General features: G+C 44.2%; 1 protein-coding gene across 10 annotated transcripts in view; it reads right to left on the bottom strand.

Annotated features, from left to right (window-relative positions):
- LOC110507948 (arf-GAP with Rho-GAP domain, ANK repeat and PH domain-containing protein 1) overlaps positions 1-13370 on the bottom strand; it is a 145157-nt gene that overhangs the window by 99521 nt on the left and 32266 nt on the right. For all 10 annotated transcript variants that reach the window (XM_090223958.1, XM_090223957.1, XM_090223959.1 and 7 more), the window contains 6 exons: positions 8887-9020; positions 2393-2568; positions 2200-2300; positions 1888-2046; positions 1745-1814; positions 1452-1572 (listed from right to left, as the gene is read on the bottom strand). In XM_090223958.1, the coding sequence (XP_090080084.1) occupies positions 1452-1572; positions 1745-1814; positions 1888-2046; positions 2200-2300; positions 2393-2568; positions 8887-9020 (761 nt within the window). The remainder of the gene's footprint in view (positions 1-1451; positions 1573-1744; positions 1815-1887; positions 2047-2199; positions 2301-2392; positions 2569-8886; positions 9021-13370) is intronic.

Here is a 13370-nt window from a genome sequence, read left to right as displayed (position 1 = left end):
ATTTTATTGTTATTTTTGTATTTAATTTTGTATTATTATTTATTACCATTTTATGTTATTTGTAATTTTATTACAATGTATATTGTATACATTGTTGCTTTGGCAATATTGACAATGTTTTTCATGCCAATAAAGCAGCATGAATTTGACTATATGTAATACACTTGATTTAGGTTACATTATTACATGCTAAATGTTTCTGATCAGTGTTAGATGAGTAAACTAATAAATTACATATAACACCTCTACTTATTGGCCCAGACGGAAATAAATTAACCAATATACAGACGGGAGATTTGGTGAAACAAAATCACATTTAGGTTTGGAGATGCCCAGGCTACTACGAGAGTGAAGCTACATAACACGCTAGCAAACTGTTCTGATCAGCTAATCTATCACACACACGGATCAATTTGTTTACTGTGAAATAGCATTGTATCTGGTCAGACACCATTTTTTTCCAGAAGTGTACTAAGGGTTGGTAACAGGCTGATTGGTCGGCTATTTGAGCCAGTAAAGGGAGATGTAGGGGAATGACTTTAGCTTCCCTCCAGGCCCGAGGGTACATACTTTCTAGTAGGCTTAAATTGAAGATGTAGCAAATAGGAGTGGCAATATGGTCTGCTAGTTCAGGCTACTATGAGAGTGATGAGCAAAATCCACTTGTTAATAAGCTACATAACATGCTAGCAAACTGTTCTTATCAGCTAATCTATGAGAAAACTAGAAGAAATATGATCATTAGCCCCTACCTTAATTAACTTAGTTAACATTTCCCCCAGCCTAATTGTTACCAAATATCCAAACGGAGAATCAGTGAAAACCAATTAACACTGATTGATTTATCAAGATGAGTCCCGCACACTCAAATCATCTAAACGGTGCTGATGTGATCATCTAGTTGACCATTTCTTTCATTATTTTTGATAGGACTTTGGGTGTTTCAGTAAGCAACAATATGATACATGGCTTCAATTGCATTAGCCTACTTTATTCCAATAATTTGGTCATAACGAAGGTAAGTTTTCCTCTGTCCTCACTTCTCTAAGACCAGGACTGTTTCCTCGTCTCCTCACTCAGCTGCGACGCTCCTCCGCCAGTCGCATTGTTCTCAATACTAGTTTAAATCAATATACTGTTTTCAAGAAATCGGGGTTTGGGGCTCATTACATTTCTGTGATTTCGGACCGGGCTGTAATTTTCAGGCCTGATGAGAACTAGCTGTTTCTCATCTCTCTGTTACACAACCACCACATGGCTCTATAAAGATACACACACAGTATATTACTTATTATCTGACTAATATTAGAAGAGAAGAGCACACTGAGGGACCTAAAGCCCTGTGTATTCAACCATGGATCAAACCACGTTGCTGTGTTTACTTGTGGTCAAGGATTCTGGGCTGACAACCAGAGAAGAGCAACAAAGGATGTACACACACACAGACTCACAGTCGCTCTCGGCTTTGAAGAGAAAGGTTCGGTTGGCTGTGACCACCTCAAACTTCTGCTCCCCCACGTTGGTCACCCCCGTAATGGCAGCCGTTGGTATGATCCTCTTAGAGTATACCTCCTGCAACACAACACACCATGACTCATAGGACCGCTCTCTCTCTCTCTCACACACACACACACAATCAACAGAGAAACCACAATACTGAGAAACACTAATCCATTAACATCCTGACCTAGTTAATGTATAGACTAACAGGAATGTGTAGACGGCCAACTGAAGGCTACCGCACCTTGTCGTTGTCAAAGTATCTCAGGTAGTCAACATCCAGCTTCACCCATCTCCTCTGGTAGTACAGAGACCTGCACACACATACACACAGTTAGGGGTCAAATACTGGATGTGTGTGTGTGTGTGTGTGTGTGTGTTATGTACCCCTGGGTTGGGTTCTTATCCAGCCAGCCAATCTTTAGAACAGGGCAGGTTTCAGGGGAGGGGCCATCTCTAGGGGGTGGGGCAAGGACCCTGCCTCTGACCGGCAGGTAGACACTACCCTGGAGCGTACTCAGACCATAGTCCTGCCATGAGCTCCGACTGAGAGAAAGTGAGAAAGCAGGAGAGTAAGAGTGAGAAAGGGATAATGAGAGAGAAAGCAGGAGAGAGAGAGAGAGCAAAATAAAGAGTTATTCCCTCTCTCGCTACAGGAACAAAGATGTCACCAGGGGTCAGGGGTCAGGGGAGACTCACTGGCTGCTGATTGGCTCATTGTCATCATCCAATAGTTCATCGTCGCTGCAGAGAGAGTTGTACCGTCCCTTCCCCCACCCCGGCACTGGCAGGAACACATCCTATTGGACAACACAGCAGTCACTGACACACAGAAACACAATAACATTACAGCACTCTAGTACATACTCACAGTACACACACACACTCTTACTCTGTCTGCCATGTTCACAGACTGGAGCTTGGAGTAGATTTGGTCTGGATCTTCTGCCAGGTTCACAGCCTGGGGTTTAGGGAAGACTTGGTCTGGATCTTCTGCCAGGTTCACAGCCTGGGGCTTGGGGAAGACTTGGTCTGGATCTTCATAGTCATCTGAACTGTCATCTGACCCTGAGAGAGACACGGAGACAGAGAGACAAAGAAACAGACACGGAGACAGAGAGACACAGACACGGAGACAGAGAGAGGCAGAGAGACCGAGACAGAGACAAAGAAACAGACACGGAGACAGAGAGAGACAGACACGGAGACAGAGAGAGACAGGGAGACAGAGACAAAGAAACAGACATGGAGACAGAGAGAGACAGACACGGAGACAGAGAGAGGCAGAGAGACCGAGACAGAGACAAAGAAACAGACACGGAGATAGACAGAGACAGAGAGAGACAGACAGAGAAACAGACACGGAGACAGAGAGAGGCAGAGAGACAGAGACACCGAGACAGAGACAAAGAAAGACACGGTGACAGAGAAAGGGAGATAGAAAAGAGAAGATGTGAGAGTTCAGAGATCACTTCTGAGCTACAGCCACAGCCCCTGAGACAGTACAGGACAGGTTCAGCAGCATCAGAAGGCTCTGTTTGAAAAAAGAGAATCAACAGCATCTGCTGTCTAACAACAAGACAACAGTTACTGTATATCAGTCTCTCTCTGTCCACACCTTGCCATCATTCCACTAGTAGACAAAGTCAGAAACAACATGTAACTTTATAGAGTTATTTTTTATATTAGATGGGTCAAATTACAGTTAAAACAGAGGGAGAGAGAGAGAGACATACCAACATCAGCTGATCACCTTAATAATGACATGACCAGAGAAAAACATGGAGGAGATTACAGGGTTAGAGGTGGAGGAGATTACAGGGTTAGGGGTGGAGGAGATTATAGGGTTAGGGGTGGAGGAGATTACAGGGTTAGGGGTGGAGGAGATTACAGGGTTAGGGGTGGAGGAGATTACAGGGTTAGGGGTGGAGGAGATTACAGGGTTAGGGGTGGAGGAGATTACAGGGTTAGGGGTGGAGGAGATTACAGGGTTAGGGGTGGAGGAGATTACAGGGTTAGGGGTGGAGGCGTTTGTAGATTGTAGAGTTAGGGGTGAAGAGGTGGAGGAGTTTGTAGGGTTAGGGTTGGAGGAGATTACAGGGTTAGGGGTGAAGGAGATTGTAGATTGTAGGGTCAGGGGTGAAGAGGTGGAGGAGTTTGTAGATTGCAGGGTTAGTGATGAAGGAGTTTGTAGATTGTAGGGTTAGGGGTGGAGGAGTTTGTAGATTGTAGGGTTAGGGGTGGAGGAGTTTGTAGGGTTAGGGGTGAAGGAGTTTGTAGATTGTAGGGTTAGGGTTGGAGGAGTTTGTAGATTGCAGGGTTAGGGGTGGAGGAGTTTGTAGATTGTAGGGTTAGGGGTGGAGGAGTTTATAGATTGTATGGTTAGGGGTGAAGGAGTTTGTAGGGTTAGGGGTGAAGGAGTTTGTAGATTGTAGGGTTAGGGGTGGGGGAGTTTGTAGATTGTAGGGTTAGGGGTGGAGGAGTTTGTAGGGTTAGGGGTGAAGGAGTTTGTAGATTGTAGGGTTAGGGTTGGAGGAGTTTGTAGATTGTAGGGTTAGGGGTGGAGGAGTTTGTAGGGTTAGGGGTGAAGGAGTTTGTAGATTGTAGGGTTAGGGGTGGAGGAGTTTGTAGGGTTAGGGATGAAGGAGTTTGTAGATTGTAGGGTTAGGGATGAAGGAGATTGTAGATTGTAGGGTTAGGGGTGGAGGAGTTTGTAGATTGTAGGGTTAGGGGTGGAGGCGTTTGTAAGATTGTAGGGTTAGGGGTGAATGAATTTGTAGGGTTAGGGGTGGAGGAGTTTGTAGATTGTAGGGTTAGGGGTGAATGAGTTTGTAGGGTTAGGGGTGGAGGAGTTTGTAGATTGTAGGGTTAGGGGTGGAGGAGTTTGTAGATTGTAGGGTTAGGGGTGGAGGAGTTTGTAGATTGTAGGGTTAGGGGTGGAGGAGTTTGTAGATTGTAGGGTTAGGGGTGGAGGAGTTTGTAGGGTTAGGGTTAGGGGTGGAGGAGTTTGTAGGGTTAGGGGTGGAGGAGATTACAGGGTTAGGGGTGAATGAGATTGTAGAGTTAGGGGTGAAGAGGTGGAGGAGTTTGTAGATTGTAGGGTTAGGGGTGGAGGAGTTTATAGATTGTATGGTTAGGGGTGAAGGAGTTTGTAGATTGTAGGGTTAGGGGTGAAGGAGTTTGTAGATTTTAGGGTTAGGGGTGGAGGAGTTTATAGATTGTAGGGTTAGGGGTGGAGGAGATTACAGGGTTAGGGGTGGGGGAGATTACAGGGTTAGGGGTGGAGGAGATTACAGGGTTAGGGGTGGAGGAGATTACAGGGTTAGGGGTGGAGGAGATTACAGGGTTAGGGGTGGAGGAGATTACAGGGTTAGGGGTGGAGGAGATTACAGGGTTAGGGGTGGAGGCGTTTGTAGATTGTAGAGTTAGGGGTGAAGAGGTGGAGGAGTTTGTAGGGTTAGGGTTGGAGGAGATTACAGGGTTAGGGGTGAAGGAGATTGTAGATTGCAGGGTTAGGGGTGAAGGCGTTTGTAGATTGTAGGGTCAGGGGTGAAGAGGTGGAGGAGTTTGTAGATTGCAGGGTTAGTGATGAAGGAGTTTGTAGATTGTAGGGTTAGGGGTGGAGGAGTTTGTAGATTGTAGGGTTAGGGGTGGAGGAGTTTGTAGGGTTAGGGGTGAAGGAGTTTGTAGATTGTAGGGTTAGGGTTGGAGGAGTTTGTAGATTGTAGGGTAAGGGGTGGAGGAGTTTGTAGATTGTAGGGTTAGGGGTGGAGGAGTTTATAGATTGTATGGTTAGGGGTGAAGGAGTTTGTAGGGTTAGGGGTGAAGGAGTTTGTAGATTGTAGGGTTAGGGGTGGAGGAGTTTGTAGGGTTAGGGGTGAAGGGGTTTGTAGATTGTAGGGTTAGGGGTGGAGGAGTTTGTAGGGTTAGGGATGAAGGAGTTTGTAGATTGTAGGGTTAGGGATGAAGGAGATTGTAGATTGTAGGGTTAGGGGTGGAGGAGTTTGTAGATTGTAGGGTTAGGGGTGGAGGCGTTTGTAAGATTGTAGAGTTAGGGGTGAAGAGGTGGAGGTGTTTGTAGGGTTAGGGGTGGAGGAGATTACAGGGTTAGGGGTGAAGAGGTGGAGGAGTTTGTAGATTGTAGAGTTAGGGGTGAAGGAGTTTGTAGATTGTAGGGTTAGGGGTGAATGAGTTTGTAGGGTTAGGGGTGGAGGAGTTTGTAGATTGTAGGGTTAGGGGTGAATGAGTTTGTAGGGTTAGGGGTGGAGGAGTTTGTAGATTGTAGGGTTAGGGGTGGAGGAGTTTGTAGATTGTAGGGTTAGGGGTGGAGGAGTTTGTAGATTGTAGGGTTAGGGGTGGAGGAGTTTGTAGGGTTAGGGTTAGGGGTGGAGGAGTTTGTAGGGTTAGGGGTGGAGGAGATTACAGGGTTAGGGGTGAATGAGATTGTAGAGTTAGGGGTGAAGAGGTGGAGGAGTTTGTAGATTGTAGGGTTAGGGGTGGAGGAGTTTATAGATTGTATGGTTAGGGGTGAAGGAGTTTGTAGATTGTAGGGTTAGGGGTGGAGGAGTTTATAGATTGTAGGGTTAGGGGTGGAGGAGTTTATAGATTGTATGGTTAGGGGTGAAGGAGTTTGTAGATTGTAGGGTTAGGGGGGAAGGAGTTTGTAGATTTTAGGGTTAGGGGTGGAGGAGTTTATAGATTGTAGGGTTAGGGGTGGAGGAGTTTATAGATTGTAGGGTTAGGGTTGGAGGAGTTTATAGATTGTAGGGTTAGGGTTGGAGGAGATTACAGGGTTAGGGGTGGGGGAGATTAAAGGGTTAGGGGTGGAGGAGATTACAGGGTTAGGGGTGGAGGAGATTACAGGGTTAGGGGTGGCGGAGATTACAGGGTTAGGGGTGGAGGAGATTACAGGGTTAGGGGTGGAGGAGATTACAGGGTTAGGGGTGGAGGAGATTACAGGGTTAGGGGTGGAGGCGTTTGTAGATTGTAGAGTTAGGGGTGAAGAGGTGGAGGAGTTTGTAGGGTTAGGGTTGGAGGAGATTGTAGATTGCAGGGTTAGGGGTGAAGGAGTTTGTAGATTGTAGGGTCAGGGGTGAAGAGGTGGAGGAGTTTGTAGATTGCAGGGTTAGGGGTGAAGGAGTTTGTAGATTGTAGGGTCAGGGGTGAAGAGGTGGAGGAGTTTGTAGATTGTAGGGTTAGGGGTGGAGGAGTTTGTAGGGTTAGGGGTGGAGGAGATTACAGGGTTAGGGGTGAATGAGATTGTAGAGTTAGGGGTGAAGAGGTGGAGGAGTTTGTAGATTGTAGGGTTAGGGGTGAAGGAGTTTGTAGATTGTAGGGTTAGGGGTGAAGGAGTTTGTAGGGTTAGGGGTGAAGGAGTTTGTAGATTGTAGGGTTAAGGGTGGAGGAGTTTGTAGATTGTAGGGTTAGGGGTGAAGGAGTTTGTAGATTGTAGGGTTAGGGGTGGAGGAGTTTGTAGATTGTAGAGTTAGGGGTGAAGAGGTGGAGGAGTTTATAGATTGTAGGGTTAGGGGTGGAGGAGTGTATAGATTTTAGGGTTAGGGGTGGAGGAGTGTATAGATTTTAGGGTTAGGGGTGGAGGAGTTTGTAGATTGTAGGGTTAGGGGTGAAGGAGTTTGTAGATTTTAGGGTTAGGGGTGGAGGAGTTTATAGATTGTAGGGTTAGGGGTGGAGGAGTTTATAGATTGTAGGGTTAGGGGTGGAGGAGTTTATAGATTGTATGGTTAGGGGTGAAGGAGTTTGTAGATTGTATGCTTAGGGGTGAAGGAGTTTGTAGATTGTAGGGTTAGGGGTGAAGGAGTTTGTCGATTTTAGGGTTAGGGGTGGAGGAGTTTGTAGATTGTAGGGTTAGGGGTGGAGGAGTTTGTAGATTGTAGGGTTAGGGGTGGAGGAGTTTATAGATTGTAGGGTTAGGGGTGGAGGAGTTTGTAGATTGTAGGGTTAGGGGTGGAGGAGTTTGTAGGGTTAAGGGTGAAGCTGTGGATGAGTTTATAGGGTTAGGGGTGAAGCTGTGGATGAGTTTGTAGGGTTAGGGGTGAAGCTGTGGATGAGTTTGTAGGGTTATGGGTGAAGCTGTGGATGAGTTTGTAGGGTTAGGGGTGGAGCTGTGGATGAGTTTATAGGGTTAGGGGTGAAGCTGTGGATGAGTTTGTAGGGTTAGGGGTGGAGCTGTGGATGAGTTTGTAGGGTTAGGGGTGGAGCTGTGGATGAGTTTGTAGGGTTAGGGGTGGAGCTGTGGATGAGTTTGTAGGGTTAGGGCTGAAGCTGTGGATGAGTTTGTAGGGTTAGGGGTGGAGCTGTGGATGAGTTTATAGGGTTAGGGGTGAAGCTGTGGATGAGTTTGTAGGGTTAGGGGTGGAGGTATGGAGGAGTTTGTAGGGTTAGGGGTGGAGGTATGGAGGAGTTTGTAGGGTTAGGGGTGGAGGAGTTTGTAGGGTTAGGGGTGGAGGTATGGATGAGTTTGTAGGGTTAGGGGTGGAGCTGTGGATGAGTTTGTAGGGTTAGGGGTGGAGCTGTGGATGAGTTTGTAGGGTTAGGGGTGGAGGTGTGGATGAGTTTGTAGGGTTAGGGGTGGAGGTATGGATGAGTTTGTAGGGTTAGGGTGGAGGTATGGATGAGTTTGTAGGGTTAGGGGTGGAGGTGTGGATGAGTTTGTAGGGTTAGGGGTGGAGCTGTGGATGAGTTTGTAGGGTTAGGGGTGGAGCTGTGGATGAGTTTGTAGGGTTAGGGGTGGAGCTGTGGATGAGTTTGTAGGGTTAGGGGTGGAGCTGTGGATGAGTTTGTAGGGTTAGGGGTGGAGGTGTGGATGAGTTTGTAGGGTTAGGGCTGAAGCTGTGGATGAGTTTGTAGGGTTAGGGGTGGAGGTGTGGATGAGTTTGTAGGGTTAGGGCTGAAGCTGTGGATGAGTTTGTAGGGTTAGGGGTGGAGGTATGGATGAGTTTGTAGGGTTAGGGGTGGAGGTGTGGATGAGTTTGTAGGGTTAGGGGTGGAGGTATGGATGAGTTTGTAGGGTTAGGGGTGGAGCTGTGGATGAGTTTGTAGGGTTAGGGGTGGAGGTATGGATGAGTTTGTAGGGTTAGGGGTGGAGCTGTGGATGAGTTTGTAGGGTTAGGGGTGGAGGTGTGGATGAGTTTGTAGGGTTAGGGGTGGAGGTGTGGATGAGTTTGTAGGGTTAGGGGTGGAGGTATGGATGAGTTTGTAGGGTTAGGGGTGGAGGTGTGGATGAGTTTGTAGGGTTAGGGGTGGAGGTATGGAGGAGTTTGTTGATTGTAGAGTTAGGGAGTTACGAAGGAAGAGGTGGGCTAAGTCAGGGAGAGGTGAGGTTAGGGGTGTGGTTAAGGATGGATGGGAGGGGTTTAGTATGCTCACTGATTTCAGGCCGTGGCAGGGGGATCCTTCTCATGGGCAGAGCAGGCTGCGTGTCGACTGGTGTATTGGGTACCTTGGTCCGAGGCGGGGGTGGTGGAGTTCGGTCCGTGTGCGGCTCATTGATGGGAGCATCACTGGAGAGAGGGATGACAGAGGAAGGGAGAGAGAGAGGGGGGGTCCATTGTTACCAAGGGCTGGTTGAAGACAGGAAACAGTTGTGAGACTATCCATCCTCTAATCCTCTCCAGTCTCTCCTCTTCTGCTCTCTCCTCTCCAGTATCTCACTGACATTCATCCATGAGAGAAAGGAATGCTGAAGTCCTGTAATAATCCATCTCTTCAGCCAAGCTAACCTTAACTCTACCCACAACCCAAGAGCCAACTGGGTCAGTCCCAGTGGTCAGATATTCTGTCACTGCGTACAAATGTCTTTTTAGTTTGCTCTGTTTTTTTGTTAATTCTTTCCACTGTGTCAAGTAATTATCTTTTTGTTTTCTCATGATTTGTTTGGGTCTAATTGTGTTGCTGTCCTGGGGCCTGTTTGCATTTGTATTCTATTCACCAGGTTCATCTCTCTGTAGGTGACGGCTTTGTTTAGTTACCTTGAGACAACCCTCACACTCCCCAAAATGATTCTCTCTGTCTCTCTCTTGCCTGGCTACCCAAACTCCTTTCTCACACCAACTGCTAGGCTAGACCCATGGACGTTTCTTCTCAACAATGAGTCTGGATCAGAGGACCTCCCTGACGATTTCTAAAATGGAAATAACAGCACCCCAGAGCACAATGGGACATGAATACATCTACAAATCTATCACCAGTCTTAACATAAGACTGATGATGTCAAATCATCTCAGCAACAGCTACACTGGCCTGGATAGTATTCTGTAATAACTGACCATAGTCTTTTCTCTTCCTGCTGCCCACTCCCCTCAGTTACACAGAGTTAGTACAAAACGCAGTGCTTGACTTGGCCTGAAATGGGTGTCGGTACTGTTGATATTTAGGTTCAGGAGCCCCACAATACGGTTGAGTTAATATTCTATAAGAGGAACAGGAACTACACAATACTGTTGAGTTAATATTCTATAAGAGGAACAGGGACTACACAGTACTGTTGAGTTAATATTCTATAAGAGGAACAGGGACTACACAATACTGTTGAGTTAATATTCTATAAGAGGAACAGGGACTACACAATACTGTTGAGTTAATATTCTATAAGAGGAACAGGGACTACACAATACTGTTGAGTTAATATTCTATAAGAGGAACAGGGACTACACAATACTGTTGAGTTTATATTCTTTAAGAGGAACAGGGACTACACAATACTGTTGAGTTAATATTCTATAAGAGGACCAGGGACTACACAATACTGTTGAGTTAATATTCTATAAGAGGAACAGGGACTACACAATACTGTTGAGTTAATATTCTATAAGAGGAACAGGGACTACACAATACTGTTGAGTTAATATTCTATAAGAGGAACAGGGACTACACAATACTGTTGAGTTAATATTATATAAGAGGACCAGGGACTACACAATACTGTTGAGTTAATATTCTATAAGAGGAACAGGGACTACACAATACTGTTGAGTTAATATTCTATAAGAGGAACAGGGACTACACAATACTGTTGAGTTAATATTCTATAAGAGAACAGGGACTACACAATACTGTTGAGTTAATATTATATAAGAGGAACAGGGACTACACAATACTGTTGAGTTAATATTCTATAAGAGGAACAGGGACTACACAATACTGTTGAGTTAATATTCTATAAGAGGAACAGGGACTACACAATACGGTTGAGTTAATATTCTATAAGAGGAACAGGAGTCCCACAATACTGTTGAGTTAATATTCTATAAGAGGAACAGGGACTACACAATACGGTTGAGTTAATATTCTATAAGAGGAACAGGGACTACACAATACTGTTGAGTTAATATTCTATAAGAGGAACAGGGACTACACAATACTGTTGAGTTAATATTCTATAAGAGGAACAGGGACTACACAATACGGTTGAGTTAATATTCTATAAGAGGAACAGGAGTCCCACAATACTGTTGAGTTAATATTCTATAAGAGGAACAGGGACTACACAATACTGTTGAGTTAATATTCTATAAGCGGAACAGGGACTACACAATACTGTTGAGTTAATATTCTATAAGAGGAACAGGGACTACACAATACTGTTGAGTTAATATTCTTTAAGAGGAACAGGGACTACACAATACTGTTAAGTTAATATTCTATAAGAGGAACAGGGACTACACAATACTGTTGAGTTAATATTCTATAAGAGGAACAGGAGTCCCACAATACTGTTGAGTTAATATTCTATAAGAGGAACAGGGACTACACAATACTGTTGAGTTAATATTCTATAAGAGGAACAGGAGCCCCACAATACTGTTGAGTTAATATTCTATAAGAGGAACAGGAGTCCCACAATACTGTTGAGTTAATATTCTATAAGAGGAACAGGAGTGCTATAATACTGTTGAGTTAATATTCTATAAGAGGAACAGGGACTACACAATACTGTTGAGTTAATATTCTATAAGAGGAACAGGGACTACACAATACGGTTGAGTTAATATTCTATAAGAGGAACAGGAGTCCCACAATACTGTTGAGTTAATATTCTATAAAAGGAACAGGGACTACACAATACTGTTGAGTTAATATTCTATAAGAGGAACAGGGACTACACAATACTGTTGAGTTAATATTCTATAAGAGGAACAGGGACTACACAATACTGTTGAGTTAATATTCTATAAGAGGAACAGGGACTACACAATACGGTTGAGTTAATATTCTATAAGAGGAACAGGAGTCCCACAATACTGTTGAGTTAATATTCTATAAGAGGAACAGGGACTACACAATACTGTTGAGTTAATATTCTATAAGAGGATCAGGTGACTACACAATACTGTTGAGTTAATATTCTATAAGAGGAACAGGGAGTACACAATACTGTTGAGTTAATATTCTATAAGAGGAACAGGGACTACACAATACTGTTGAGTTAATATTCTATAATAGGAACAGGAGCCCCACAATACTGTTGAGTTAATATTCTATAAGAGGAACAGGGACTACACAATACTGTTGAGTTAATATTCTATAAGAGGAACAGGAGCCCCACAATACTGTTGAGTTAATATTCTATAAGAGGAACAGGAGTCCCACAATACTGTTGAGTTAATATTCTATAAGAGGAACAGGAGTGCTATAATACTGTTGAGTTAATATTCTATAAGAGGAACAGGGACTACACAATACTGTTGAGTTAATATTCTATAAGAGGAACAGGGACTACACAATACGGTTGAGTTAATATTCTATAAGAGGAACAGGAGTCCCACAATACTGTTGAGTTAATATTCTATAAGAGGAACAGGGACTACACAATACTGTTGAGTTAATATTCTATAAGAGGAACAGGGACTACACAATACTGTTGAGTTAATATTCTATAAGAGGAACAGGGACTACACAATACTGTTGAGTTAATATTCTATAAGAGGAACAGGGACTACACAATACTGTTGAGTTAATATTCTTTAAGAGGAACAGGGACTACACAATACTGTTGAGTTAATATTCTATAAGAGGAACAGGGACTACACAATACTGTTGAGTTAATATTCTATAAGAGGAACAGGGACTACACAATACTGTTGAGTTAATATTCTATAAGAGGATCAGGTGACTACACAATACTGTTGAGTTAATATTCTATAAGAGGAACAGGGAGTACACAATACTGTTGAGTTAATATTCTATAAGAGGAACAGGGACTACACAATACTGTTGAGTTAATATTCTATAATAGGAACAGGAGCCCCACAATACTGTTGAGTTAATATTCTATAAGAAGAACAGGGACTACACAATACTGTTGAGTTAATATTCTATAAGAGGAACAGGGACTACACAATACTGTTGAGTTAATATTCTATAAGAGGAACAGGGACTACACAATACTGTTGAGTTAATATTCTATAAGAGGAACAGGGACTACACAATACTGTTGAGTTAATATTCTATAAGAGGAACAGGAGCCCCACAATACTGTTGAGTTAATATTCTATAAGAGGAACAGGAGCTCTATAATACTGTTGAGTTAATATTCTATAAGAGGAACAGGAGTGCTATAATACTGTTGAGTTAATATTCTATAAGAGGAACAGGAGCTCTATAATACTGTTGAGTTAATATTCTATAAGAGGAACAGGAAGTCAAGCAGTAGGACATGAGGTGGTGGTACTCCGCTCCGGTGAGCTCCTTCCCAAGTCAAGTACTGACAAGACGGACAGAGGGACATGCACACACACACACACCAAGGGGTGATGATATACACCAATACACCTACGATCTGAGGTACCATGGCCCAGGCTGTCCAGATCGGCAGGGGCAGGAGGAGGTGGTCAGAGAGGTGGAAGGACGGA

The sequence above is a fragment of the Oncorhynchus mykiss genome, chromosome 27 (assembly GCF_057628025.1).
Source record: "Oncorhynchus mykiss isolate SJ-2025 chromosome 27, ASM5762802v1, whole genome shotgun sequence".
Classification (NCBI taxonomy): Eukaryota; Metazoa; Chordata; class Actinopteri; order Salmoniformes; family Salmonidae; genus Oncorhynchus; species Oncorhynchus mykiss.
The sequence above is the reverse complement of the archived record's forward strand: the minus strand, read 5'-3'. Positions and strand labels throughout refer to the sequence as shown.